A 25,191-nucleotide genomic window follows, 5' to 3' on the forward strand; every position below is an offset into this window, starting at 1 on the left:
GGGGCCTGCGGGTGGAGGGATCTGTCTCCTCCAAGGGCCAGCAGAGGGCGGTGAAGCTCGGCGGACGCTCTAGCCCTCGCTGACCGCGGACTCGTCTCCTCCTGCCCCGGCACTTCCGCTGGGAGACTGGAGGTGGCGGGGCGGGAGCCCGGTGAGCGCCCGGGGCAGCGGGGAGCGCGGCGGGGCGAGGCAGCTCGGTCCGAGGGGGGGGGCGAGGCCAGGCCGCTCCGGCGGGGGCTGGGCTGTGTGTGGTGAGGCTGCTCGGTCCAGGTGGCCGGCGGTGCTGGACGCTTGGGGCCCGGGCCCCTGAGGACGTTGCTGGGGCCCGGGCCCCTGAGGACGTTGCTGGGGCCCGGGCCCCTGAGGACGTTGCTGGGGCCCGGGCCCCTGAGGACGTTGCTGGGGCCCGGGCCCCTGAGGACGTTGCTGGGGCCCGGGCCCCTGAGGACGTTGCTGGGGCCCGGGCCCCTGAGGACGTTGCTGGGGCCCGGGCCCCTGAGGACGTTGCTGGGGCCCGGGCCCCTGAGGACGTTGCTGGGGCCCGCTCTGGGGAGAGCTGTTCCCGGGCACGGCGCTCCCCGGGGCGAGACGCGCTCCCTGCCTGTGCGTGTGGCTGGGCGCCAGGCGGTCACGCCGTGGCCGCTGCCCGAGGGGCTGACGCCGGGATCCTGTGCGCTAGGTCTCGCCGCCGCTGGAAGGAGGCGGTCTGGGTCTGGGGGGGCGCTGGCTGCGTGAATCCCCAAGGACAGAGACGAGGAACGGGAGTGAGGGGGTGGTTCTCATTCCCATTTCCTGTACTGATGGTGACTGTATCTGCAGCGCCCGCCAGTGAGCGGAGTTCTTCGTGGGACAGATAGAAAGACAAGGACCCTACCCCAAGGAGCTAGCCATGGAATTTCAGCTGTGATGTGCCCAAGCACTGGGGGAACAGACCCCAGAGAGGGAATGAGGTTCTTGCAGCAATTAGATCAAGCAGCTGGCTTGGGTTTGGTTACATCTGGGGCTGTTTCTTGTGGGCAGTGAGGCAGAGGGATTTGAATGAGGACAGGGAATGGCTTGGCAAGGCAAAGCTGGGAGGGCGTTCATAAGAGTGGCCCTACTGGATCAGACCAAAGGTCCATCTAGCCCAGTGTCCTGTTTTCTGACAGTGGCCAATGCCAGGTGCCCCAGAGGGAATGAACAGAACAGGTCGTCATCAAGTGATGCGTCATGCATAAGACATACATAGCGTGGGAAGCAACATAGAGGTGGCTGTGGGGTGAAGCAGACAAACAAACGAGGCACTGACACATCCTTGGGGGTGGGGATGTGATGTGATGAGGCTAGGTGGGATAAGCAGATGAGGCAGAGTGCTGGAGGGCCTCAAAGGTGAGCAGGAGGGGTTTGACACAGAAATGGGGAGGCAGCGAAAGGATTCAGTGATGTGGGCAGATCACACGAGGAGTCTCATTTTAGCAGATATGCTCTGAGGGGGGTGACATTGCTTTGAGGAGTTGAGAGGGGAGATGATTAGGACAAGAGTTATAGTGACTAGGATAGGAAGGGAGGGGTTGGATTACCCTCCCACTGGAGTACTAGTGCTCTGACAGTAGCTCCGGTTTGTTCCCAAGGAATTGAGGGACTCCCCTTTGGAGAGGAGTGATTTTTGTATTCCTCTCCTGTTCCACAGCCTGTGAAATAAGAAATGTCATCTGATTCAAGCAAGAAGAGGAAACCCAAGGTCATCCGCACCGATGGGGCCCCACAGGAGAGCAAGCGGAGCAGGGCTGACCCTGACCAGGTGGGGTAGAGTGATTGTAAGCCTGTGACAATTCTGCATGCAGATCAGACACCTGTAGGGCTGGTTGGAATGCAGAAGAAGAGGCTGTCGCTCAACTCAGTGGTTTGTTCTGAAAGCTCTTGACATCAGAAAAATATCACCCCTATATGTACACTGTGTTATAAGGGTGAGCTTTTCAAAAGCACTCAGGGTTGGTCTTACGCTACTCTTACCAAAGTAAATGGGAATTTTAGCAATCACCAGCATCCTGAGAAAAGATGGTTTCTGACTCTGGGAGCTAGAGTTTGCGCCTTGTGCTTTCTGAGCAATTTTCTTGCTGTGTCACAAGTTTGCACTGGCCCCCGAAAAGATCTTGGGGTGTTTTAAGAAGCCCTGAAAAGATTGAGGGGGGATTGAGTGAGGGTGGCAACTAAACTGGAGCCTAGTGCTAACGAACTGTCTTCCATCCTGTCTGATAATTGAAAGAACTTTACTCACTGCTCTTGTTCTTCTCTTGATTGTCAAATTACATGGGGTGGGAACTGATACTGGCGTCTGGTGACAGTGTAAGAGACAGTCTGAGCTCACTAGACTTTGAGATCCCCAGTGGAGTTTGCCGCACCAGCAATTAGTTAGATCTTCTGAGGTTGCATAAAGCTGCTTTAAACTTGGAATGGAGGGAGTGTTGATTTGAGAGACCCCACGGGGCCCTTTTCAGAGGAGAGCGGGGGGATGAGTTGTGTTGTGTGCTACTCTGTATTTCTGGCTCTTTGCAGGATGTGAAGTATTACAGTGAAGAGGCAGAGGTGGAACTCCGAGATCCCAACAAAGACTATGAACTCTACAAGCAAACCTGCCAGGAACTTCAGAGGCTCATGGCAGAAATCCAGGATCTGAAGAGCAAAGGCAGCAAAGACAGTGTAGGAAAAAGCCCCTAGAGTTCTTTCCCCTGAGCATTTTTAAATACCTTTCTGCTGCTCCAAGAAAGCCGTGGGTTTGAAGTCCACATGGCATCCTAGCAAGATGCACAAAGGGGGAAGGCGTTTATTACAGTCTCAGCAAAACCAAATAAAATATGAGGACTGATTAGCTCAGGAGAGTGGTGTGGGGATAGGAGGCCTTTTACCAGCGAGAGAATCCAGCCCAAATTATTGATTACCCCTGCCTGATGCCTGTTTGGGGGCCTGTGTGAAGCAAGTTGGTGAGTCTCGTTCTAATTCCGGCTAGGGAGGTGTTCACATAGCAAGCTGACTCTAGTGACTGCTGTTTAGAGAGCAAAGAGCATGGAGATAGAATGCACCTCTGGCCTGCACGGGATGGCCACATCAGCTCAGAGTTGAGACATACTGTTAAGGAAAGCTTGCACTGCAGCTGCCTGTTCTGTGGCTGAGAGGAGAACTTCAGCCAGGGCTGTCAGGCTAGCAGCTCTCGCTACACCGAAGACCATGGAAACAGGGGTGCGAGTCTTTGACTGAAGTCTGTGTGCCTCCAGGATAGGGTAGATCCACCTGGTAATAGTCAGGCTTGTTTGATGATTTTACCAAAGGGTAAACACACTTGGTCTCTGAAAGGTTTAAATCCCAGTGAAGGATGTCATGAAACTGGCCTCCTGAGCGAAAAAGAGCCCTGTACTGAGCCCATGGGGAATCTTGTGATTCTGATCTCTTCCTGGACTAAGGAAAGAGTCTGTGCATGTCTGTTTCCACTGAACCTGGAAATGTGTGGCACCTTAGGAAGTCCTAGAGATATTAACCAGTGTTTCACGTTTGAGAATTGTCTCATAGATTCCAAAGCCAGAAGGGACCATTGTGATCATCCCATCTGACTTCCTGTATAACACAGGCTGAAGACCTGCCTCAAAATAATTCCTAGAGCAGAGCTTCTTGAAAAACATCCAATCTTGATTTACCAATGATCAGTGATCCACCCACCTGACCCTTGGTAAATTGTTCCAATGGTTTGGTACCCTCGCTGCCAAAAATGTACGCCTTATTTCCAGTCTCTGCAGATCCCTGCTTGTTCTAGTTACTTCTCCCATGCACAGTAACAAAGTGGCTCTGCAGTGGCAATCTACGCAAGCAACAGTTACTAGTGAGTAAACTTCCTTACCCCAGCTCTCCTTCCTACTTGTCAGGCTGTTGCAATAGAAGAGCGTCGGATCCAGAGCTGCATGCACTTCATGACCCTGAAGAAACTCAACCGTTTGGCTCATATTCGACTAAAGAAGGGGAGAGATCAGACCCATGAGGTACAATGGAGGCCAGAGATTGAAAGGGATGCTACCTGGAATGGCAGAGGGATTAGGGATCTTCTGGAATGGCAGAGGGGGAGTGGGGGTTACTGTCTGGTACCTTAGTACACACTGGATTAGGTCCAAGTGGTCTCTGAGTTGGAGGCTCACAGGGAAACTCCACTGAAGTGGAGCAGATAATCTAATAACTAGAATGAATGAAGAAGCAGCAGCACCCTCTTAATGTCTGATGTGATTTAACAGTCAAGAAGCTGCTGTTGATCTGATGTACAGCAGGGCTGAGAAGAAAATAGTGCCTTGCTCTTGTGTAGAACTTTGCATCCCTAGATCTCAAAGCACTTTACAAAGGAGGTGTGAGTATCATTTTCGCCATTGTACGGGGAGGAGAATTGACTGGCCCCAGGTTACCCAGCCGAGCTGGTATAGGCTCCAGGGCTCTCAAGTACCAGTCCATGCTGCCCTGCATTTTCTCCCTCCTGTTCTATCTGGAGATCCTGCTTGGAAGTATCCATGTCGATACAATCAGACCGTTCACGGTGAGGGGGATAAAGACACAGTGATGGGTGTTCCTGAAAAAACTTGACTTATGTTCTTATCAAGTAAATATGCACGTAGTGAGCTGAGAAGCTGTGTTGTTGCTAATCGCTGCAGCCTCTTCCCCAGAACGTGGTGTGACCTGTCCCTTGATTCAGCCATGCAGTCTTTATTTTTAATGTGGAGAATCAAGTAGATTATTCAGATTCCAGATTTCTGCAGGGATCAAAATCCTCTCTCTAGGTATTTCTAATTCACCCATTACCATAGCACCAGTAATTGTCATCTTGATAGTATATCAATGTAGAAGTAACTGGTAAATCCCAAACACTATGTTTAAGATAAACCTGTATTAATTACTCATACACCTCCAAGTAAGCTGAGTTGATACTACTAAACTCCTTAGAACAGGGGTCCACAAACTGGGGGGTGCGGCTGGGGCCTTGGAGGAAGTGCCACCCAGCTCCACTGCTGGCCTTGGCTTCCAGTCCAGCCTCTGCCCCCTTACCCCTGTCTGTGGCCTCCCTGCTCCTGGAGCCACAGCTTCTCTTCCGGCCCCACTCCCGGTGTGTGTGGGGAGATGCGGACAGGGGTAAAGTAGGGCATGAGGTAAAAAGTTTGGGGACCACTGCCCCAGAACCTTCCCAGACTGACTAGCTCCTGGAACCCTACATACCTGCATGCTTGCTCTAACCCACTCGCTGGTTTTCAGTTTTGCAAAACTTTTTTGAAGTGAGTAGTGCCCACAGGAATGAAAAGCCTTAGCAGTGTCCTTATAGCAGGCACATAGAGTTACAAAGCCAGCTTCTCTTCTGATCTGACAGCTTTTGTTTGCCGTGGTTATAGATTCAGAAGGGACCACTGTGATCATCTGCCCTGACCACCTATTTAACACAGGCCAGAGAATTAATTATTCTTTGAACTAGAGCAGATCTTTTAGAAGAACATCCAATTTGATTTGGTTCTCACCTTGCATGCCCTGATCTCCCCACTAGTAATGAACTCAAGGCCATTTTGTACAGGCTGGTGGTGGAGTGCCAACCAGTGCCCATGATACCTCCTGGGTTTCACCATGGCCATTCCATAAAATCTGCCATCTCCAAATGGCAGCCCTTGGTCCTTGCCATCTGTTGGGCATGTTGCTCTATTAATTCCGGTTTTATCTGCACTGTTATTTTTACGCTCACCTGATCACATTCTTCTTTCAGGCAAAGCAGAAAGTAGACGCCTATCACCTGCAACTCCAGAACCTATTGTATGAGGTGATGCATCTGCAGAAGGAGATCACCAAATGCCTGGAGTTTAAGTGAGTACAGCAAGAGAGAAGGAGGCTGTAACTTGAGTTGCACGTGTCAGATACAAAGGGTCTTAGGGAGGGTGTAATGCCTAGAGTCACAAGGAGAGCCTAGCTCCCATCACTGAAAGATCATAAGAATCCTGAATGCTGCCATACCAGGGCTGAGAATCTGGCATGTGGTCTGGATATCCTGGAGGTTCCTGGGGCAAGTGGAAGGAGACGGGTGCATAGGGAAGAGTCAGGACAGTCAGGATAAATACTGTGAAGGTTTTTGATAGGAATTGTGCTGGTCCAACAATGTTTTCTTTGGATCAGTTTTTAAAATGCTTAGCTGAACTGCATCAGTGTAGTTATTCCAAAGGCTGCACCTTCCACAGTCAAGTCTCTGAGCTCTTACGAAGTGCGACTGTCCCTCGGCTGACTTCTGAATAAATCTGAGGACAGACAGCCAGGCAGGGAACACACATTGGCAACACCCAGGAAAGGAATGGCCCTGTTCAGATATGAACTGTGCGCTTAGCGGGGCCTGTTGCAATTTTGCTTTCTGGAACGTTAGTAAATTCATGTTTCAAGGTGGGTCTCGTAATCCGGAAACAAATAGTGAATGCTGAGGTTGTGAGATTGCCGGTAATGGTGCAGCTCTGCACTGGGATTCCCAGCCTCCCCCAGACTCATCCCTTCTCCATCCCTGCAGGTCAAAACATGAGGAGATTGATCTAGTGAGCGTGGATGAATTTTACAAAGAGGCTCCTCCAGAAATCAGCAAACCTGACATTACCCTCAATGAGCCGCACCAACAGACCCTGGCCCGCCTCGACTGGGAGCTGGAGCAGCGCAAAAGGTAAGCCAACAGGCCACCATTCAGATCAGTCCTGTCTCTACCTGGCACCAAGCGTTTGTTGGTATATATTTCACAGCCCAGGGATATGCACTTTGAAAATAACCTTTTGTATTTCACTTGTCAATCACTAAATGAAACAAACAATACAGTAACAGCAAAGAAAGGCTACACAGTCAGTTTAAACTAGTTACTAAAGGACAAATGGCAGATCCCTTTTTAACACACAGATGGGCCTGTCTCTCAGATCTGTTTTTACTGTTTATTCTGAACAGTGTCTTGATCCTGTTTTTCAGTTCAGGGAGTCTTCTCTTATGTGGCTAATTAAAGGGAGGCAGAGCTATGCCCTGGTCTCTTCCCAGAAGAACAACACTCATTGTTTGACAGAAGTGGGCTGTGAAGGGTGTAATTCTGCATTTAAAATGGCCCCCTCAAGGATTGAACTCTCAACCCTGGGTTTAGCAGGCCAATGCTCAAACCACTGAGCTATCCCTCCCCCCACATATTATATGCACCACAGGGTGGAGCTGAGAGCATGCAATTCTTTGTCCATTGCTCCATTTCAAAGAGTCGTCATTAACGGGCTCGGCCATCACCAATCTGAAATCATCCATCGGTAACCGCAGGAGGAGCGTCCTGCCAACGGATTACTTTAATGTCCCACTAAAAATGTCTGCACCTTGGAAACCGACTTTAAAAAGCAAAGAAGAGCTAGGATGAGGTTTCCCCACAGTAGTGAGTGGAAGGTGTGTGGTTAAATCACTAGTCATCTGTGCAAATCCTAGCCCTAGTGCCTACAGTGTTCATGGTCTCTTTCCCCTCACTTGGCAGCTCTAATTTGTGGGGTGTACTAGCTTAAAAGTAGGTTTTATTTATGAGAACTCTTCTGACTGGAAGCTTTGTGGTTTTTCCATTTCTGCCTTCTCCAGCCAGTCACACACCCTCCCATACTATCATCTGATAGTTATGACTATGCCTCTTAGCTAAAGCTGTGCTTCTAAGTGAGGGCCTGTGTAAAACTGGCATTGTGGGGTTCTGTGTTTGTCTCAGCAGGTCCATTCCAGACAGCCTTAGCTTTCCTGTCTAAACTGTTTTTCTGATGGAAAATTGGGTTTTCCACAATCAGAATTTTTCACAAACGGCTCTGCTTTCCCTGTCTGTTTCACCCACTCCATTTGTTTGGGGTGAAAAACTGAATGCTCAAAAGCTGAAATATTTTTATTTTGAAATGCCACCGCAGCGTGTAATGGGAGTTGTGGTTTGGCTGCCCCATGCTTCCATTCTTCTCTATGGGCCAGGTTCCCCTGCTGGACTTCATCTGCCATGATGCAAAACTGCTATGATACATGCCATCCCTCTTCAAGAGGGGAGACCATGGTACATCCTGGGAGATGTAGACCAGTTAAGTAGCCTGTATAGAGCAAAATGGAAGCATTAGGCACCCACAGTACAACATGAGACACTGCGGTGGCATTCCCAAATCAAAATATTTTGATTTTCAGGCTTTCTGTTTTCTGATGAAAAAAATCACAGGGAGAAAGAACCATTTTCTGATCAGCAATTGTCCTCAGTTCACAATTAAAAATAGTGAGGGAGGTTTCCCCTCTTGGGCTCTGAGAGTTAAGCTGGTGTCTCTCTCATTTATCAGAGCCAGTAGTAAAGATTCTTTATGTCAAATAAGTCCTTCAGTGTTATGTGAAACCTCATTGTCTTCCAGGGGTTTGCACAGCTATTACTGATAGGCACTTAATAAAAATTAAAAAACCAAAATGCTTCTGTTGACAGCACAAGATGGAAAAGACTCTCCTGTAGCTATTTTAGATCTACAGGGCTAACAGACCCAATAAAGCAGCATGAAGAATGTACTTTGTCGCTGAAGTCAGCGGTTGAGATGCGAATATGGGAGCAGATCAGGGGAGTAAGGAGGGGCCGTTCGTATGTCCTCATTTCTTAGAGTAGAAGAGAGCTTGGAATATGTTGCTGTGTTTACTAAATGGCACATTTACTCTTCAGATTTCTCAAGTAGTTTCTCCTCAGTTTTATTTTCATAGATTCCAAAGCCAGAAGGGACCAGCTAGTCTGGAATGGAGTTTACTACCTGCTTTGGGATGCTTCCACAGGCATCTGAGAAGATCCGTGCGGAGATCCCACCTCAACAGTTATCTTTTAACAGTTTCGCGCTCTCTTGAACGCTCTTCAGAATTCTTTTCAATTTTCCCAGTTTTCCAGCTCTGCTAGGTTTCTTGCGGTTTGTTTTCCCTTTCCCTTGGATTTTAATGAACTCTTCATTTATCACATCACTTCAGAGGTGACAGCAAGGTCAGATATTGATCAAAATAGGCTCTGAAGCTGACTTCAAAGCATAGAGTGACCTATCTCAGTTCGGGAGCTCCTGCCCATGGAATCAGGAGCCCTGGATCCTGAGGTTTAGAAATGCACCAATAGGGAGCAGAGATTCTGATCTGACATCTGTCTCCTTTGTGAATGCGGTGCTGTAAATGAGCTTCTCTTGTGCAGGCTGGCGGAGAAGTATAAGGAGTGTCTGGCCAACAAGGAGAAGATCCTGAAGGAGATAGAAGTGAAGAAGGAATATCTGAGCAGCCTCCAGCCCCGGCTCAACAGCATCATGCAGGTACTTCCTGAGCTCAACAAAGCCCTCCTCTTTGCCTGTGAGACTGGCTGCTTGCAGTGAGAGTCTGTGTGTTTCCTGCTAGATGGATCAGAGCCCTTTGTGCTGGCCCTTGCCTGTCTGCCCTCTAACCTTCAGTTGTTGGGAGGTAGATGGTGTGGGGACAGGCTGGCGAAATCCGCAGTAAGGGAGGTTCAGAGCACTGGGAGCATGGGGACCGAGGCTGTTTGGAGGTGTTGGAACTGCTCCTTTACCTGTGCTTCCAGATCCTCACAGGGCGAGGATTTCCTGTGCAATCTCATTGTGCAGCAGTCCCTGCTGAGATGCTGGCAGAAGACTCGTTAGATGGGACCTTCCATGGAGAGCAATTGTAGCTTCCTCCCCTTGCGTCAGACTTGGCTGGGAAGAGCGGGTGAAAGAAGTAGGTTCTCTCCCGTCTGCAAAGCCATTAGTCCTCCCCCTAAGGAGAGCTGAGCTTCCCGGTGGCTGCTGCTGAACATCCCAAGGGGCATCTCTGCCCAGAGGGTTGTGTATGTTCCTGGCGCAGGTTCCAGGTCTCCTGCACAGCCGCATCGAGCACAAACCGCTCGGTGACTGGGCTGGTGTGCAAACAATTCCAGTACCAATCGTGTGTGTGTGATTTGTGTCCCACCAGGCCTCCCTTCCTGTCCAGGAGTATCTCTTCATGCCTTTCGACCAGGCACACAAGCAGTACGAGACAGCTAGACACTTGCCACCACCTCTCTATGTTCTCTTTGTCCAAGCCAACGCCTATGGTCAGGCCTGTGGTGAGTATCAATGTCGGGGGAGGGGAGTAAGGCGGTTGTGACAGCCTTCATCTGTGTCACTGAAAGCTGTGATGTGAGTGGAGCGGGGAGTCCGTCCCCCCATGGGCCAAATTTCACAGCTGCCTGCAGAAAATCCTGCTGTTGTGAGATGTGCGGATGACTCTGCTGCATCCGATCCACTCTGCCTCCGCCACTTCAGCATAGCTCCTCCACCGCTGCTCTTGGAGCCTGCTTGGGGGCAGCCACAGCCTGGGAGCCGGCCTGATGAAGCAGCATCATATGAGAACCTCGTTCGTTTGGCTGCTGCGGCTGAGCCCCTCGCCCCTCCCTCCCTCCCACGCCTCTCCTGGAAGAGTTGCTCTGAGAGCTCTTTTCAAACCTGTGCCCCACTCAAGGGATTGTGGGCACTGCAGCAGTGATGGCTTTAAAGCCAGCCGCCTAGCTCAAGTATGCTCCGTCCACAGCCCCCATGGTATGGCGCTGGCATTCGGCACTCCTGCCTGTTGGGCTGTCGTGATCCGGGACCATTCAGAACGGGCTGTCGAAGGCCATGTCCGCGCTGCTGGGACAACAGCGGCTTAGCTATGCAGGCATAGCCCCATGGTGGGAGGGGTTTTTCCATCAGTGTCAGCACTCCAGTGCCCCAAGCAGTGGAAGCGTTCTTCTGTCAATCTAGCTGTGTCTACACCATGGCTTAGGTCAGCATAGCTATGGCACTCGGAGGGGTGGGATTTTCACACCCCTGAACGGTGTAACAGCCTGGAGCAGGCCTCACTGCTTGCTGGGTCGGTGCTGAGGGGGTGTCAGTTCCTGCATGGCTTCCTGTAGCAGGACAAAGCCCATAACTTGTCGGGGAGACTGGTCCAGGGCAGAGCCTTGAAACTGACATGGCTCCTGTCCTCTATGTGGCTCGTGTGCAGTGAGGAGGTGATCCAACCCTTCAAGTCCTCTGTCAAAGCATAAGGGTTGGCAGCTCCCAGGAGAGCCCAGACTAATGCCCTCTGTGCTTACTGTGGCTCAGTGCACTCCTGCAACTTCATCTGCCAGTCAAGGGGCCCCCTTCCTTGCCTGGCAAATTCCCTGTCGCTGAGACCTGTTTAACTGTCACCTGCTTCTCAACACACACAGCAAGGGGATAGCACTTCTCTTCTTCACTCTTCCCCTCTCTCCCTCCCTCCCTTCCTTCCTGTCCTTTTCCGGCCCACCCCATTAGCTAACATGAAACCCTTCTCCCAGCCGCTCAGGTAGGGTGAGTACCTTTCTTTCCTTGCGTCTGAAATCTGCCAGAAGCCCCCTTTGTAGCAGAAGGTGGTTGTTTTTAAAATAGCCAAATCCCCACCCCTGGGTTTAGAGCTTCCTAGGGACCAGACAGGGCACAGTGTAGAGCCCCAGTGTGTGGCCCTCTCTAATTCTCTGTTCAGTGCTTGGATACTGTGGTGATGGGCACCCTGGAAAACCCTAAACCGGTCCCACAGTGAGCTCCTGAGGCTGAGACTCCTTAGGGGTTGCCAGCCTAGATTGGACCAGGGGCCAGTCTACTCCAGCATCCTGTCTCCAAGAGTGGCCAGCACCAGATGCTTCAGGGGAAGGTGTAAGAAACCTGCAGTAGCAAATGTGGGATAATGGACCCCCATATTAGGTCTCAACCTGATCTCTAATAGTTATGTCCTGGAGCACCCAAAACTATTATTAATATAACTGGATATTCTTGTTATCCATATGCATGACCAATCCTTTTTTAGACTCTTGCCAAATTCTTGGCCTCAGCAACTTCCAGTGTAACTGAGTTCCATAGTCTTAATTAAATGTGTGGAAAAGGATGTCCTCTGATCGTTTTTGAATTATTCTTTTTACTCACTCATTCCAGTTGCTGACATGTAGAGATGTGCATGCCAAATGCTGCTGACCAGCTTTCATCTCTGGTTCTCCTTTCTTCTTGTGATGTCTCATTTCAGGCTCCTCAGCCCACATGCAGTTACCTGCTACAGCGATGAGCCTGGTAAAAATACCTTGATGGGTACTGCATTGCACAAAAGCCATTTAAGACAGGATCACAACCCATCTGGCATTTTGCCCCTGACGTAGGGGATACCTTGCATTTGGGGAACGGGGCATATTGATGGAGGGTAATGTGAAACAATAATCGGAGTGGGAAATTTGTGATCCCCCTCGCACCACAATGTCACTAGTGTGTCTGTGTGTCATTACTGCTGTTCCACCTGTGGAGAGGTGCACAGAGCATTGGATGGGAAGGTGATCTCACCACAGCTCTGGAGCATGCTTACAAACAAAATGTCTTGCATCTTGGCTGCCCACTAGGCCCTGAATCTGCCTGTTGCTAGTGGGGAAGAGGCTACAAAAGTAACTTGACAAACTCTTTGGCATCCTTGCTTCCAAGCTTGATGCCTCTCTAGGTGGCTGGCAGCAGCAACCTTCCCTTTAACTGCATGGCCCTCAAGAAGTGCTGAATGGCGCTTTGCCCTCCACAGATAAGAAGCTGGCTGTGGCAATCGAAGGGAGTGTGGAAGAAGCCAAGGCCCTCTACAAGCCACCAGAGGACTCCCAAGGTAAGTTATAACTTGGCATCCCCGCCTGCCTTGGCCCAGCCTGGGGGCTGAAAGCTGATACGGGGGGTGGCGGGGGAAGGATCTGAGGAGCAATATTGTTCCTTGGGCAGGGCTGCAATAGCTCTATAGCTTATCTCTGTGCAGTGGCTGCTTAAATAGCCTTGGCTCCTCCCTCACACCCGACTCACCCTCCTGGGGAGACGGGTGGCCGAGTGTTAGGAAGAGTCCCTCCAGCAGTGCCCGGTGGCACATGGGGGATCTCGGTCATGTAGAGGCTGTAAAGGGGCCAAAAGGCATGTAACACATCGAGGGCCTCAGCTGTGCTAAGTTCCCCTTTGTGGGCACCTGTGTCTTCTAGGGATAACACTGCAGTGCAGGGGTAGTGGGTCCCTGGGGCATGACTGTTTGGACAGTCTCTCAAATGGATCCCTGCGCTTGGCTCTTGCTTATCCCTCTGTTTGAATGTGCAGATGACGAGAGTGATTCTGATGCTGAAGAGGAGCAGACCACGGTAAGGGACTAGCACTGCCCCAATATTGAAATTCTGGGATCTCCTCGCATGGGTGGACCCACTTCTGTTTCTCCCAGTGAAGCATTGGGTAGTGCTTAGAGTGGGGGGCAGGGCTGGGGCTTCTCTTTCCTGCTCTGCCACTGATCTGATGTGTGACCTTGAGCCTCAACGTTCCCATCTGTAAATAGGACCAATGATGCCTCCTGTCACAGATCCACAGGGTCTAGTCCATGCCCAGCCTATAACCAGTCCCTTGGGAGTGATCCCTTTAGTGCACTGGGCCCCAAGGACCCTCACAATTCCACAGGGGCAGGCCTGTGGCCTCCACAACTCCAAAACTGGGCATTTCCTGTTTCTCCTTGACTCCCTGCAGCAAATCGAGCCAAGCCAGACTCCTGCAGGAGGCTTATATTGTGCTCCTAAAGTATCTGCAGTACCACCAGACAGCCTTTCCAAACCAAGGTAACGATTTCTTAGTCTCCTGGCCTCCAGAATCGGAAAGTCCTTTGGTTAGCAGGAAGGGTTTATTTAAATCAGCAATGTAAATCATGATTTAAATCACCCAGTGGAAAACCTCACTTATATCATTGATTTTAATCACCTTTTCCATTTGTACTTCAGTGATTTTTATGAAGTGCAACTTTATTGGTTGATCTAACCATGAAAACTTGTTGATTTACAAGTAAATAGAGTCTGTACACTAGATTTGATACATCTTTTTGTTACCTTGGAGGATAAACTATAACTATATCAATTTATTTAAATAATTATATAGCTTAATAGTTTCAAATTCTTATTAATTGTACACGTTCAGTAAGTTAGAAAAGGGTGAATGACCTATTGCTTATTTACTAGGTAATTCACTTTTTGCTCCTGATTTGTGTCATTCTGCGTTAGGGTGGTAACTGGAATTGAATTAAACACACAAATCAGCATAATAAGATTTATTTTTATTATACAAACCAACTTTTAAATGTTTTGGATACATAAACTTCTCTTACCAAAACGTGTTTCCCATTTACAACTAAATAGGGATTAATTGTAGTCAGTGAATTAAATTGATTATTTCAGGTCAACCTGGGAAAATTTTCAAATATGCCGATGGGAAAGTGACTGGAGCTTAAGTTCCTACTCACCTAAGTCTCATAAAAAGGATACCATTTCCTAAGTTACTTGTGCTGTCCTTCAGACTTTCAAAACTAGTAGATTTCATACCCTCCCTCCCTCCTCGTTTTCATTCATTTTAAACTGGTTTACAAGAAAAACTTACTATGACTGGAATAACAACATCAAAAAGAATCTGATTTTAAATAAAATCTAATTTAATTTTTTTTTCTTTTTTCAAAAAATGCCTCACTGATTTTTCTGAACCCTGGTGTGGAGAGGCAAAGGTTGGGGTAGAATTCAACCTGGCCAACACTGCCATCTGTCCCTTTCTCCTGAGTCCCTGGTGTCTGTCTGCCTCCAAAGGCGAGCTCTTAGCTCATAGCTCCTTTCCCCTTTGTTCTCCAGCTCCAGGCCTTTGCTTTGCTTCTCCCTGCAGGGGGGGATCTGCTTCCTCTTGGCTGTGGGTTTCTAGGTGTGAATGTCCTGGCTATTGGGGTTCCCTTTGCCTTTCCAGATCCCCCATTGATATGGGTCAGTTTCAGCCAGTCCTGACACACCCATTTATACCATCCCAGGCAGTTACATGGCCCAACACCTCCTGTCCACTCCTCTGCCTCATGAACAGCTTTTTAACCCTTTATACTCCGTGCATAGCAATGCAAAGCTTGGGGGAAACAGAGGCATACAGAGGATTAATAAAAATATTACCAAAATTCTCCCTTTGTCACACTTCCCAAGAAGGGGATGTGAGGGTTAATGTTTGCAGAGCCCTTTAGGGGATACATTTTCAAAGGCAGTGAGAGTTGAGCACTGAATTGCCCTAAGTGCCTTTGGAAATCTCCTCCTCAGAGGTTTGCATGACTGGGGTATGTGTATGCCAAGCATTGCTCACAGCTGGCTCTGGCAGGGTTCAGGTTCTTAGTGCTTTGAGAGAAGGTCCACTCCGAGTATGGGCCGTCAGACGTGCAGATGCTATTGGAGAGAGCACTCAGCAACTCCTGAGATCTGACCCCAATTACCCTTTGTGGACTTGACAAGTCACAGCTCTGTGCCTCAGTTTCCCTCTCTGTAAATTCTCTACCTGGCACCCAGGATGCTGCATGGAGTAGTTATAATTAGGTTGCTGTGTAAGTGCTAAGCATTGTTTTGCCTGCAAAAGACAGAGAAGCTTGCCCCATTTGCTGTGAACACATAGCCATGGGGTGGGAAGAATGTGACATGTTTTCAGGTGCTGTGATTCTGCTCTCCCCTGCCGCAGAAGCGTCGCCGCCCCACGCTGGGCGTGCAGCTGGACGACAAGCGCAAGGAGATGCTGAAGAGACACCCACTGTCTGTTACCATTGACCTCAAGTGCAAAGGTACAAGGGCGTTAGACTCCAAGAGTCAGGTTCTGATCTCAGTGTAAATCCATTGACTTCAGCGAGCCATTGGATGTACACCGGTGCCTGTGAGATCAGAATGTGGCCCTAGGAGTCGAGTTTCAAAGATCCACCTTTCTGGGTAGCTGGGGGTGAGTCACACAAGAGTCCCCCCTACGTGAATGAACGATGATCTTCACGGCAGGTCGGCCCAGAGTGAGCCAAACCATTCCATGTAGGCGGGGGGGACAAAGACGGGAGAGACCACTGCCCTGGCCTCTCTAACAAAGGGGCAAGTGAACTCGAACTGTGGTAATGGCGGAGTTGCCAGAGTGCCTTGGCGCAGCTGTGCTGGGGAGAGAAACTTGTCTGGCTTTCTACTGTATGGTATTCTCATGCCCTCTGGATGGGCCAGGGTGTTTGTTCCTCAGTAGTCTCTAGGCTGTTCTTTGTTTGCCTCTCTGCTCTTAGGCACAGAGGGAGCAGAGTTTTATCTGTTGGTTCTGAGACCATGGAGCCATTGGTGCAAAAATGAGGGCCCTCTGGCCGTGCCCTTTGGCCTCTGCACCAGCAGCTCTGCTCTCCCGGGCTTGCAGGGAAGTGCTTGGCTCTGCCTCCTCCAGCAGAGACTCCTCTGCATGGAGCTTGGCACCCTGCGACACCAGGATTCAGGAGCTTCTGCTGCACTGTTAGTCTTGACAGCCTGTGAGACCACCTCTGAGGGGAACCTCGCCCGGCGTTGGTGCGGCCTAGCACAGGACAGGGGCCGTGCTGCTGCACGCATTTCAGAGGGCACCTCTGTGCCATTTCCAGATGTGGCAGGGCTTGTCCTGTTGGCGTGAGGGGCCAGGGAGAGAGGGGTTCCTTGGCCATGTGTTGCACTCGTCTCACATGCGTGGGATTCCCAGGGTAGCAGTATGTAGGGTCTCTAGCTGTCCAGTCTCAGGCTTCCACAAGCGAAGCAGGATCAGGCGGGTCAGTACCTGGATGGGAAGGCTCCAAGGAAAAGCGGTGCTGGCAGCTCAGCAAGGGGCACGCTTTGCTTGGCGTCAGTATTGCCCCAGGGCTCTGGCCTGCGGCTAGGGGATCAAACTACCTTTCAGAGGAGACCTAGAACCACAGGCCTCCCACCTATGCTTATTCAAGATCCTCAGCACATCTCGTTAGAGAAGGGGTGTTCACTCCAGTGGCCTGGCCAGATCCCAGGCTGGGATATTGTATGCTGCCCCTGCACTTTCAGTTCACCTGGATCACTGACTCCCTTATCTCAAGTTTCCTTCCCCTGATTTCTAGCTTAGAATTGTACATAGTTTCCTCCCCCGATTTGGTGTCCGTGTCCACATCTGGCCAGTCAGTCAGCAGCCACATGAACCAGTGAAAGCAGCATGGGGTTTCTGCTCCTCTTGACTGTTTTCTTCCTTTCTTGTCTGCCCTGCTCCTTCATCCCCACAAATGGCTTTTCTTTCCCATGCCGTCACCAATGTCACCACGCAGATGACAGCGTGCTCCACCTGATCTTCTTCTACCTGATAAACCTCAATGTCATGACGGTGAAAACCAAGGTGACCACTGCTACGGAGATGACCACGCCCATCAGTGCTGGGTAAGCCAAACCCACGGAGGTGTCAAGGCCAAGTCTGTTCCCCGTCCTTGCACTGGGAATGGAATTTTTCTGACCTTGATCTCACCGCAGAGGAGCTGCTGTCCTCCGCATTCTCTGTTCAAAGTGACCCTAGGGGGATGTACCAAGCACCCCACGTGACAGAGGCTTGACTGGGGTTGAGCTCAGCAGAGTGCTTAGCAGGACTCCTTCGCCCTGGCCTCTAAGAAGCAGCCGCGGGGCTGCGAAGTGAAAGCTGTTGTCAGGATGTGCCTCGCTCCTCTCTTCCCTGGCTGAAAAGCTACAAGCTACTTTCTGTTGAAATGCTGCCTGCATTTCTCCTGCCTCCGCTTGAGCAACCCAGCGGAGCTGGGACCTGGCGGCTTTATCTCAGCCTGCCCTGCGTGAGGCAGAACGTGAAGCGCCCACCAGCAAGGGGAGCTGGAGACTTGAAAACCCTCCCGAACGAGGCAGTGGGCCGCATTGCTCATGCAGCGTCCTTCCCTTCAGCAAGGGGGACCCGTCCTGCAGCCCTTTGTCGGCCAGCCGCCAGGGTGATGCAGCTGCTCACGCAGCTACAGTTCGGAAGGCAAGGGACTGAGTTGTCGGTACAGAGACAGAGTCTTTCTCTAATCTGATTTATCCTTTGCAGTGAGACTGAAGGATCAGGGTAAAAGGAGACGGTCACGTGGCTTTGATCATTGGGAAAATAAATCTGCTTCCCTTGGAGTACCGCGTGTCTGCTGCCATGGCCAGCGGGCCCAGATTAATAGGTTAGCGCACAGGCAGAGGAGGAGCTGGGGCATCTCATCTGCTTGTCACATTTAATTACCATCTTGCAGATGAATGGTTTCCTTCCCTGCCCCAAGCCTGTGTCTGGCACTCTCCCTCCACCTCCTTGTTCTCCAGGTCACCTTGTCTCGAGAGCCGTGGATAATGCCTTCTGCTGGAGAACCCATCCAAGTTTGATTAGTGTGAGAACTGGGCTGAAACTGCAGCTGCAGAAACCTGCCCTGGACGTTAATTCAGTAGAAAATGCCCAGTTCTGAAGGAGCTCCAGGGATGAGATGGGAAGTGGGGGCTGCTTGTCTGTGCATCTCATAGCATGAGCTTCCACGTGGCAGTGGACAGATCCCCCGGCTTGGAGCACTTTCTCCATGGCAGTGCCCCCTTGCTGGTCAGGGGCAGGGAGGAGGGATGTTCCTGTGCAGCAAATCCTTCATCTGCTGGAGTCGTAGTTGGCAGCAGGCTGCCTACAGACTCTCCCAGCTGGGTCCTTTGTCACCTGCAGCTGCCCTTCACCAACTTACCTCTCCTCCTCAGGGCCCCATGTGCTTTGCAGCGAGCCGGCCCTGTGTTCTGTCGTGGTTTGGGGTGTGGTGTTGATGCTGTGGCAAGTGCAGAACACCTTTCAAACAAAGGTTTCTGTTGCATGGTGTGATCAGCCAGCCGCCCCTCTTGTCTGCGGGGAGATTAGCAGCCATTTCTTTTACACCAGCTCTGCAGTTTGTTTTCAGCAGCCCACAGATTGGCCATCTTTAGGTTTCAGCGTCAACCCATTTAGATGGCTTGGCGAAGCTCACCCCTCAGTTGCTCCTCCAGGTTCCCACAAACTCGGCACATCAGTGCATCAGATTACACGCGGGTCGTGTTTTCAGTTATCGCTACAGCTGGACAGGGGAAACAGCTTCCAGGAAAAGGATACTCTGATTCCAGTTCTACGGCCAGGGGTGAAATCCGTGGCTGTGGGGCCCTGAAATGCGTCTCGTCCGTTGCCAGTGCACTCTGCTCTTAATGATCCCAAAGAGCACTGTCATTCTGGAAAATCTGTGGCTGACTTTAGCCTTCCTTCTCCCCCAGAGATCTGCTGTCTCCAGGCTCCCTGCTGAACTGCCTGTATCCTGGGGATCATGGGAGGAGAACTCCAAATCCAGCCAACCAGTTCCAGTTCGATAAAGTCGGGTGAGTCAGCTGCACACCTGCCCCTGCCCTTAGTCATGTCCAGCATTGTCCATGGAGGCCAGTCAGGCAGGGCAGCCTAGAGCAGGAGACTAGGGTGCTTGCATTGTTCCCATCGCGATGTGGGACCTAAAGGGCTTCTTCTGCCAGTGTGTGCTGTGGGGAAGCTTTCTAGCCCAGGACAGCTGGGGCAGCCAGGCCAAATGGCAATACCCTACACTCAGGGCTGGACTGCTGCTTCTGGAACAGCTGGGTGAGATGGTGGCTCGTCTATAATGGAAGCCTTGTTTAGCTGGGAAAAGAACTCTGATACCTGGAGTTCGGGACACACATGCCTGCCCGTTTGGTGTGTGCATGGCTGCATCAGGAGCTGGAGTCATACTCTTGGCAAGTGTCGGGGAGGTGGGTCTGTCTGCTGCTTTCGGCACTCCAGGTCTGGCTCTCTCACACTGGGGAGACCGCCCCCTCTGTCTTAGGTGGCACTGTGATATTTTCCTTTTGTTTCCTAAGCATCCTGACCCTGAGTGATTATGTGACAGATCTGGGGCACCCCTACATGTGGGTGCAGAAGCTGGGTGGCCTGCATTTCCCCAAAGATCAGCCTCAGGTATGTCTGAGGCACAGCCTCCGGAAAGCAAAACCCTAGTGAGGGAAGGTGTTTCCTGAGGCCCTGCCAGGCTGTCATCCCCTCTGCTCTACCCGGTGGCTACTCTCACACTTGGGATCTCAAGCCCACGGTTGCCATTCTTTTAAGCTCCAAAGCCAGGTGCAGCCAGCTTTGGTGGCTCCTGCAGTATCAAAAGGCAGTCACTCCTGAGCTCAGGAATCTAACTGCAGCTGAATTAGGGGCTGAATTGGGGCGAGGACAGGCTGGTGTTGCCACAGTCTGGCTTGGCAATGGCCCAGCCTTGTTAGTTTGCTGGGAGCCAAATCTAGCTCCTCTTCCCAAGTGGGCATTAGTCTCCTTCAGGCTAATTAGATGGAGGAAGATGAGCATGTTCCAGAGAGTAACCAGAGGAAAATGTATTTTCCCAGTGTGCTGTGCACTGTGGAATACTGTGCTTAAGGGATTCCAGTACAACCAGCTGTCGGCCCCTGCTAGTGGGTAAGGAAAGAAATCCAGGCTCTAGGTCACAGTCCTTCCTGTCCGCAGCACACAGTGACCGCAGATAACTCGCTGAGTGCCAGCCACATGGAGATGACTATGAAGTTGCTCAGGACGAGGCTGCAGTCCCGCCTGGCTCTCCACAAGCAGTTTGCTTCACTTGGTAAGGACAGTGCACCCTCCCAGTGGTCTCCCTCCTCCCCTGAGCGTAGGACATTGGCCATCAGAGCAGGGTTGTCCATTTGAATCCTGTTTAGAAGAGGTGACAATAGTGTTTCCTTGAAGGGATTCCAGGGCCCTCGTCCTTCCGACAGACATGGTACGCAGCTCCTGCTTTCAGAGCAGAAAAGCGAGATTCTGGTCCCTGTAGTGATGGTCTCTGACCCCCCTCGTTGGAGCTCTGCTTACAGTGGCTCTGTACAAATGTCCCCGTGGGTGTCTCTGGCCAGATCGAACTCCCCGTATACTCAGTGGAAGGTTGGTCGAACTGGCCAGTGCTGCAAGTTCCACCTGGCTTCAGAAAGTCCAGCTGTTCTTTCTGCCTTTGGTGCTGTCACCAGCTGTGAAGGCTCTGCAGATAGCGTGTAGCTAGCGGTTTTACTGTTAAAGTGTGAGGCAGGCTTTGCTTCAGCTCGCTCGCTCCTAGCAGCTGGACTGGGTTGCGTTCACTCTGCCCTCAAACACCACACTGGGAATCAGTTCGGCATGTGGAGAGAGATGAGTTGCTCACCTCACAGCCTGCACTTTGCCAAAGTTTCTCCCATCCATGTGCAGACCTGCCCCACCCTGCCCAGCCTGTGGGCTCTGGAGGGATCACGGCTCAGGTTGGTGAGCTGCCGGATGCTCTCGCATGCCCCTCTATTCAGTGTCTGTAGACATCAGCTGCAACTAAAGAGGCCCATGGACTCCAGATTTGACTGTACCTGAGCTTCTTCCCCCCTCCCCTGTTCTGTCTTGGTTGTCCCAGACAGTGGTAGTGGGGCTTGATCCTGCCTGTGGGTTTTCAGTTCAGCTCAACTGGGTTTGTCGTTGCTTTCAGAGCATGGCATCGTGCCGGTCTCCAGCGAGTGCCAGCATCTCTTCCCTTCCAAGGTCGTGTCACGCTTGGTGAAGTGGGCTGCGCTCCCCTACGAGGATTACCTGGTAGGTGCAGATAGCCTTAGGTGCAACGCCAGAGCAAGGGACCAGCTTCAGCTTCCCACTCCCCTGGCAGAAGCAGATCAATAACCCTGCACTTTCCCGTCTTCGGTGCCCACGCTGCAGATCTGAGCACACAGCTTTGTTTATCCCCATTCCCCGGCGTCTCCCCCTGCAGGAGCTGTCCTACACCAAAGATGTGGTGGAGGCTGGCTTGGCTGAAGACACTCACCTCTATTATATGGCTCTGGTAGAGAGAGGGACAGGTGGGTGTGTTTCCCCTCCTTTGGTCTCAGGCTCCAGGGAGTGCTGCGTGTGGCTTCCTTTGTTCCCTCTGACATTACACTCAGAAGCAGCCAGTGGTGTCCTCATGCCATCTGTTCACCAGCCCTCAAGCCCTGAGGAGAGGCTGGCACGTGGTGATTGTCCTTGAAAGGCTGAGACGTCACTAGCAGGTGTTAGCAGCAGAAGCTGTTGGGACAGTTAGATCAGTGGGTCTCAACCTTTGTGGACAACTGGGCCCTTTCACTAGACAGTGGCCCCGTGGCAATCTGCCACTGTTCCTCCCCCAATAAGTGACTGGCATGGGCTCTTCTAGACTTTGACTTGGGCCAGTGCACAGCTCCAGTCTGCCATCTGGGGGGCCAGGCAAAGCTGTCTTCCCTCCTCCCTCACTTAGCCCGCACCCTGGGTTCTCCCTGGAATCCTGGGAGGCATAACCATGCCTGGAAGCTATGCTGGCTTTCTTTCCATCATTGCCTCCCTGACGGGCACCAGTGTCGCTCTCCAGAATGCTCTGGCTCCATCACTGTGAGTGGCTGGTTGGGGGAGACAGAGTCCTCACAGGCCATCAACCTAGATTCCGAAAAGCAGATCCAGTGCGCTGGAAACAAGCCAAACTGGGTGAGAGGGTTAGGGAGCTGGTGCGGGGAGGAGGTTCAGGGGTAGTGTGTAATCCTAGATCTCTTCCCTTGCACGTCTCAGCCAAACTCCAGGCAGCTGTCGTGCTGAATCCGGGCTACTCCTCCATGCCACCCATCTTTAACCTGTGTCTGAACTGGAAAGGGGAGAAAACCAATAGCAACGATGACAACATTCGGGTAAACTGGAGGGGAGAAGAGTCTTCTCTCACGGGGTCAGATCTAATGTGGTTTGGAAGCGCCAGAGCCACTGTTGGGTGATGCCAGTTGCTGGCCTGTTGGAAAGAGTAGATCAGCAAGCACGGCAGAGGCCAGGGGGTGAATGGGCTGTGGAGTCTGAACTCCCCTCTCGCCTTCTGGAGGTAGCCTGGCTGAAGCGTCTTGGTAGCAACTGTGCCAGGGCTGCTGGAGGGGAATGGGGGAAGACGGAGAGATCTTGGGTTTCTGGGGGTGTCGAGCCAGCCCCTTCACCAGAAAGCGAGGTTCCTGCAGCAGACCGGGGGTCCCTGGAGGAGACACTGTCCATAGCGTAGGAAGGGAAAGTAATTAGTGATCAGCTAGCCAGAGTTCCCTGGGAGACTGATTCCATCCCCTGGCTCTTGCAGGCAATGGAGAGCGAGGTCAACGTGTGCTACAAGGAGCTGTGTGGGCCAAGGCCTGGCTACCAGCTGCTGACCAATCAGCTGCAGCGCTTGTGCGTCGTGCTGGACGTCTACCTGGAAACAGAGTCCCATGACACCAGCGTGGAAGGGCCCAAGGAGTTCCCCCAGGAGAAGATGTGCCTGCGTCTTGTCAGGTGAGGGCCCAGCCCACTGCCAGGAGGCTCTGGGGAACGGGCAGAGGGCTGCCCTGGAGCCAAGGCAGCCACACAGGGACTGTACATAACTCTCTGGCCAGCAAGACTCCATGTCGGGGACACGCCAGGGAGGGAAACGATTAATATGAAGTGAATCAGAGGCCGTCTAATGAGGCAGTTTCTAGAGCTTCACTGTCTGCACTGTTCCCTGGAGTGTGCAGCTCTGCAAACCGCTTCCTCCCACCTTCCACTTGATACCAGCTGAGCATCACTCGGCGCACCTCGTTCGCTGCCTGCAGAGACCCCCCCCCCCCCCCCCCCATGAGATGCGGTTCCTCCTGTCCCCGCTTCTTCCTGCTGCTCCCGGCATGTACACAGTTCCACCAGGAGCCAGCCTGGGCTGCTCCGAGATCAGCCAATGCCATTTACTCCCTGTTTTCCAGGCCTTGGTCTTTGTGGCTGATGCCTCCCCTCCCTGCCCCCTCCTTGCCTGATCTGCCCCACACAGGCCCTTGATTGAATCCTGCACCTGGGCAGTGGAGATCCTGGGTGGAGCCATTCAGGATGGTGCCCTGTGAGCTGAGGCTCTTGTTTCTCTAGTAGCTGCCCCTTGCTCTCTGCCATGGTGTAGCGTAGATGGCAGCTGCTCCTTGCCAAGAAGTCTGTCCTGGGCTCATCCACACCTGCTGGTCTGGCCCTTAACCATGAGTGACGGACCTTAAAACTGTGAAGTCCCATGGTCTGTCCTGCCACTAGGTAGAAGCTTCTTCCCCACCCCCAAGAAATGGTTTCTCAGGAGCATCCCCCTGTGTCTCCTGCTGAACCCACCACACACACCTCATTCCAGCAAGCAGGTTCTCCTGCTCTGGCAGGTGCCTCTTGCCTTTTTATCCCTTTCTCCGAGCACTGGACTAACGCTCACCAGTTGCCCCAGTCCACACTCAGCCAAAGAATAGTCACTGGGCAGGCTTCCCCCAGATAGTACTGCTGTTCCAGTCTGAGCATCCTCCCAATCCCTCTCCCACTGCGCCGTGATCCTGCCCTGCAGCTCCCTGGCCAGCTTGAGCAGCTACTGCCTTTGAGCCTAATTGTCCTGGCAGTTTTACACTGGGGCAAATGGCTCTTGGAATGAGACTGTGAAGCTCCCTGCAGTAGTGACTCTGAATGAGGCTCAGCCCATAGGCTCCTGGTTTGTTTCCTCTGCACCCACACTTGAGAGATCCCCCTCATCCCCTGTCGATTCTCCCCCTCTTGAAATGCCACTGATTCCCCCCAGCCTGTCTCGCCTGCCGCTCTGTTTGTTTCACTCTGTTCTTCCCAGCTCCCCTCCCCACTGTGCTGAATAAGATTGAGACATAGGATAAAAATCCCCTTCTAGTGCAGTGGTTCTCAACCATGAGTCCAGGGCCCCCTGGGGGGCCGCAAGCAGGTTTCAGAGGGTCCTCTAAGCATGGCCAGCATTAGACTTGGGCCCAGGGCAGAAAGCCGAAGTCTCACTGTGTGGGGCTGAAGCCCTGAGCCCTGCCACCTGGGGCTGAAGCCAAAGCCGAGTAACTTAGCTTCACGGGGAAAACGTGTGGCATGGGGCCCCAGGCAATTGACCTGCTTGCTAACCCCTAATGCCAGCCCTGGCTTTTATATGCAGATAACCAGTGGTTGTGGTACAGGTGGGCTGTGGAGTTTTTATAGCATGTTGGGGGGCCTCAGAAAACGTTGGAACCCCTGGTCTAGTACATACTGCAGCCTAACCTCCCCGCTCTCTCATCCCCTCTTGCAGGGGGCCCAACCGCATGAAGCCGTTCAAGTACAACCATCCTCAGGGGTTCTTCAGTCACCGCTGACCCCATCACCCGGATTGTCCTGCCTCCAGCCACTGAACTCCCGCAGCACTTGAATCTCTGTGTGACCGTGGTTCTCAGCTGGTTGGGGGTCAACCACGTCCTCCAGGAACCTCCCCTGCCCCTTCATGCAGCGCTCTCATTCCAGCGTTGCTTCCCAGGGGTGTTGTAAAGTATTAAATTGTAGATGAAGAAAA

At 52.0% G+C, this 25,191-nt stretch overlaps 1 protein-coding gene across 2 annotated transcripts; it reads left to right on the top strand.

The window, feature by feature from the left end:
- The first annotated feature begins 36 nt into the window (after nucleotides 1-36).
- Nucleotides 37-25,191, top strand: THOC5 (THO complex subunit 5). 2 transcript variants are annotated; one of them, XM_084649140.1, is made up of 20 exons: nucleotides 37-151; nucleotides 1,670-1,780; nucleotides 2,536-2,679; nucleotides 3,894-4,007; nucleotides 5,753-5,850; nucleotides 6,536-6,682; nucleotides 9,197-9,311; nucleotides 9,964-10,096; nucleotides 12,586-12,663; nucleotides 13,134-13,174; nucleotides 15,540-15,639; nucleotides 17,134-17,242; nucleotides 19,100-19,201; nucleotides 19,709-19,805; nucleotides 20,352-20,466; nucleotides 21,343-21,446; nucleotides 21,619-21,706; nucleotides 22,425-22,540; nucleotides 22,966-23,156; nucleotides 24,934-25,191. In XM_084649140.1, exons 2-20 carry the CDS (start codon nucleotides 1,685-1,687, stop codon nucleotides 24,995-24,997), a joined length of 2,052 nt encoding a protein of 683 aa, XP_084505266.1. In that variant the 5' UTR covers nucleotides 37-151; nucleotides 1,670-1,684; the 3' UTR covers nucleotides 24,998-25,191. The 2 variants fall into 2 exon arrangements, with proteins under 2 accessions (XP_084505266.1, XP_084505267.1); XM_084649141.1 differs by lacking the exon at nucleotides 37-151 and adding an exon at nucleotides 517-950.

This window comes from Lepidochelys olivacea, assembly GCF_965140295.1.
Source record: "Lepidochelys olivacea isolate rLepOli2 genome assembly, chromosome: 15".
Classification (NCBI taxonomy): domain Eukaryota; kingdom Metazoa; phylum Chordata; order Testudines; family Cheloniidae; genus Lepidochelys; species Lepidochelys olivacea.

Excerpts from the sequence above, each read along its gene's own strand:
- THOC5 (XM_084649140.1), top strand. The coding sequence starts at position 1,685 with ATGTCATCTGATTCAAGCAAGAAGAGGAAACCCAAGGTCATCCGCACC. Across the intron at positions 13,175-15,539 it reads CTGAAGAGGAGCAGACCACG|AAGCGTCGCCGCCCCACGCT; the intron begins GTAAGGGACTAG and ends CCCCTGCCGCAG. Across the intron at positions 21,447-21,618 it reads TCCCCTACGAGGATTACCTG|GAGCTGTCCTACACCAAAGA; the intron begins GTAGGTGCAGAT and ends CTCCCCCTGCAG.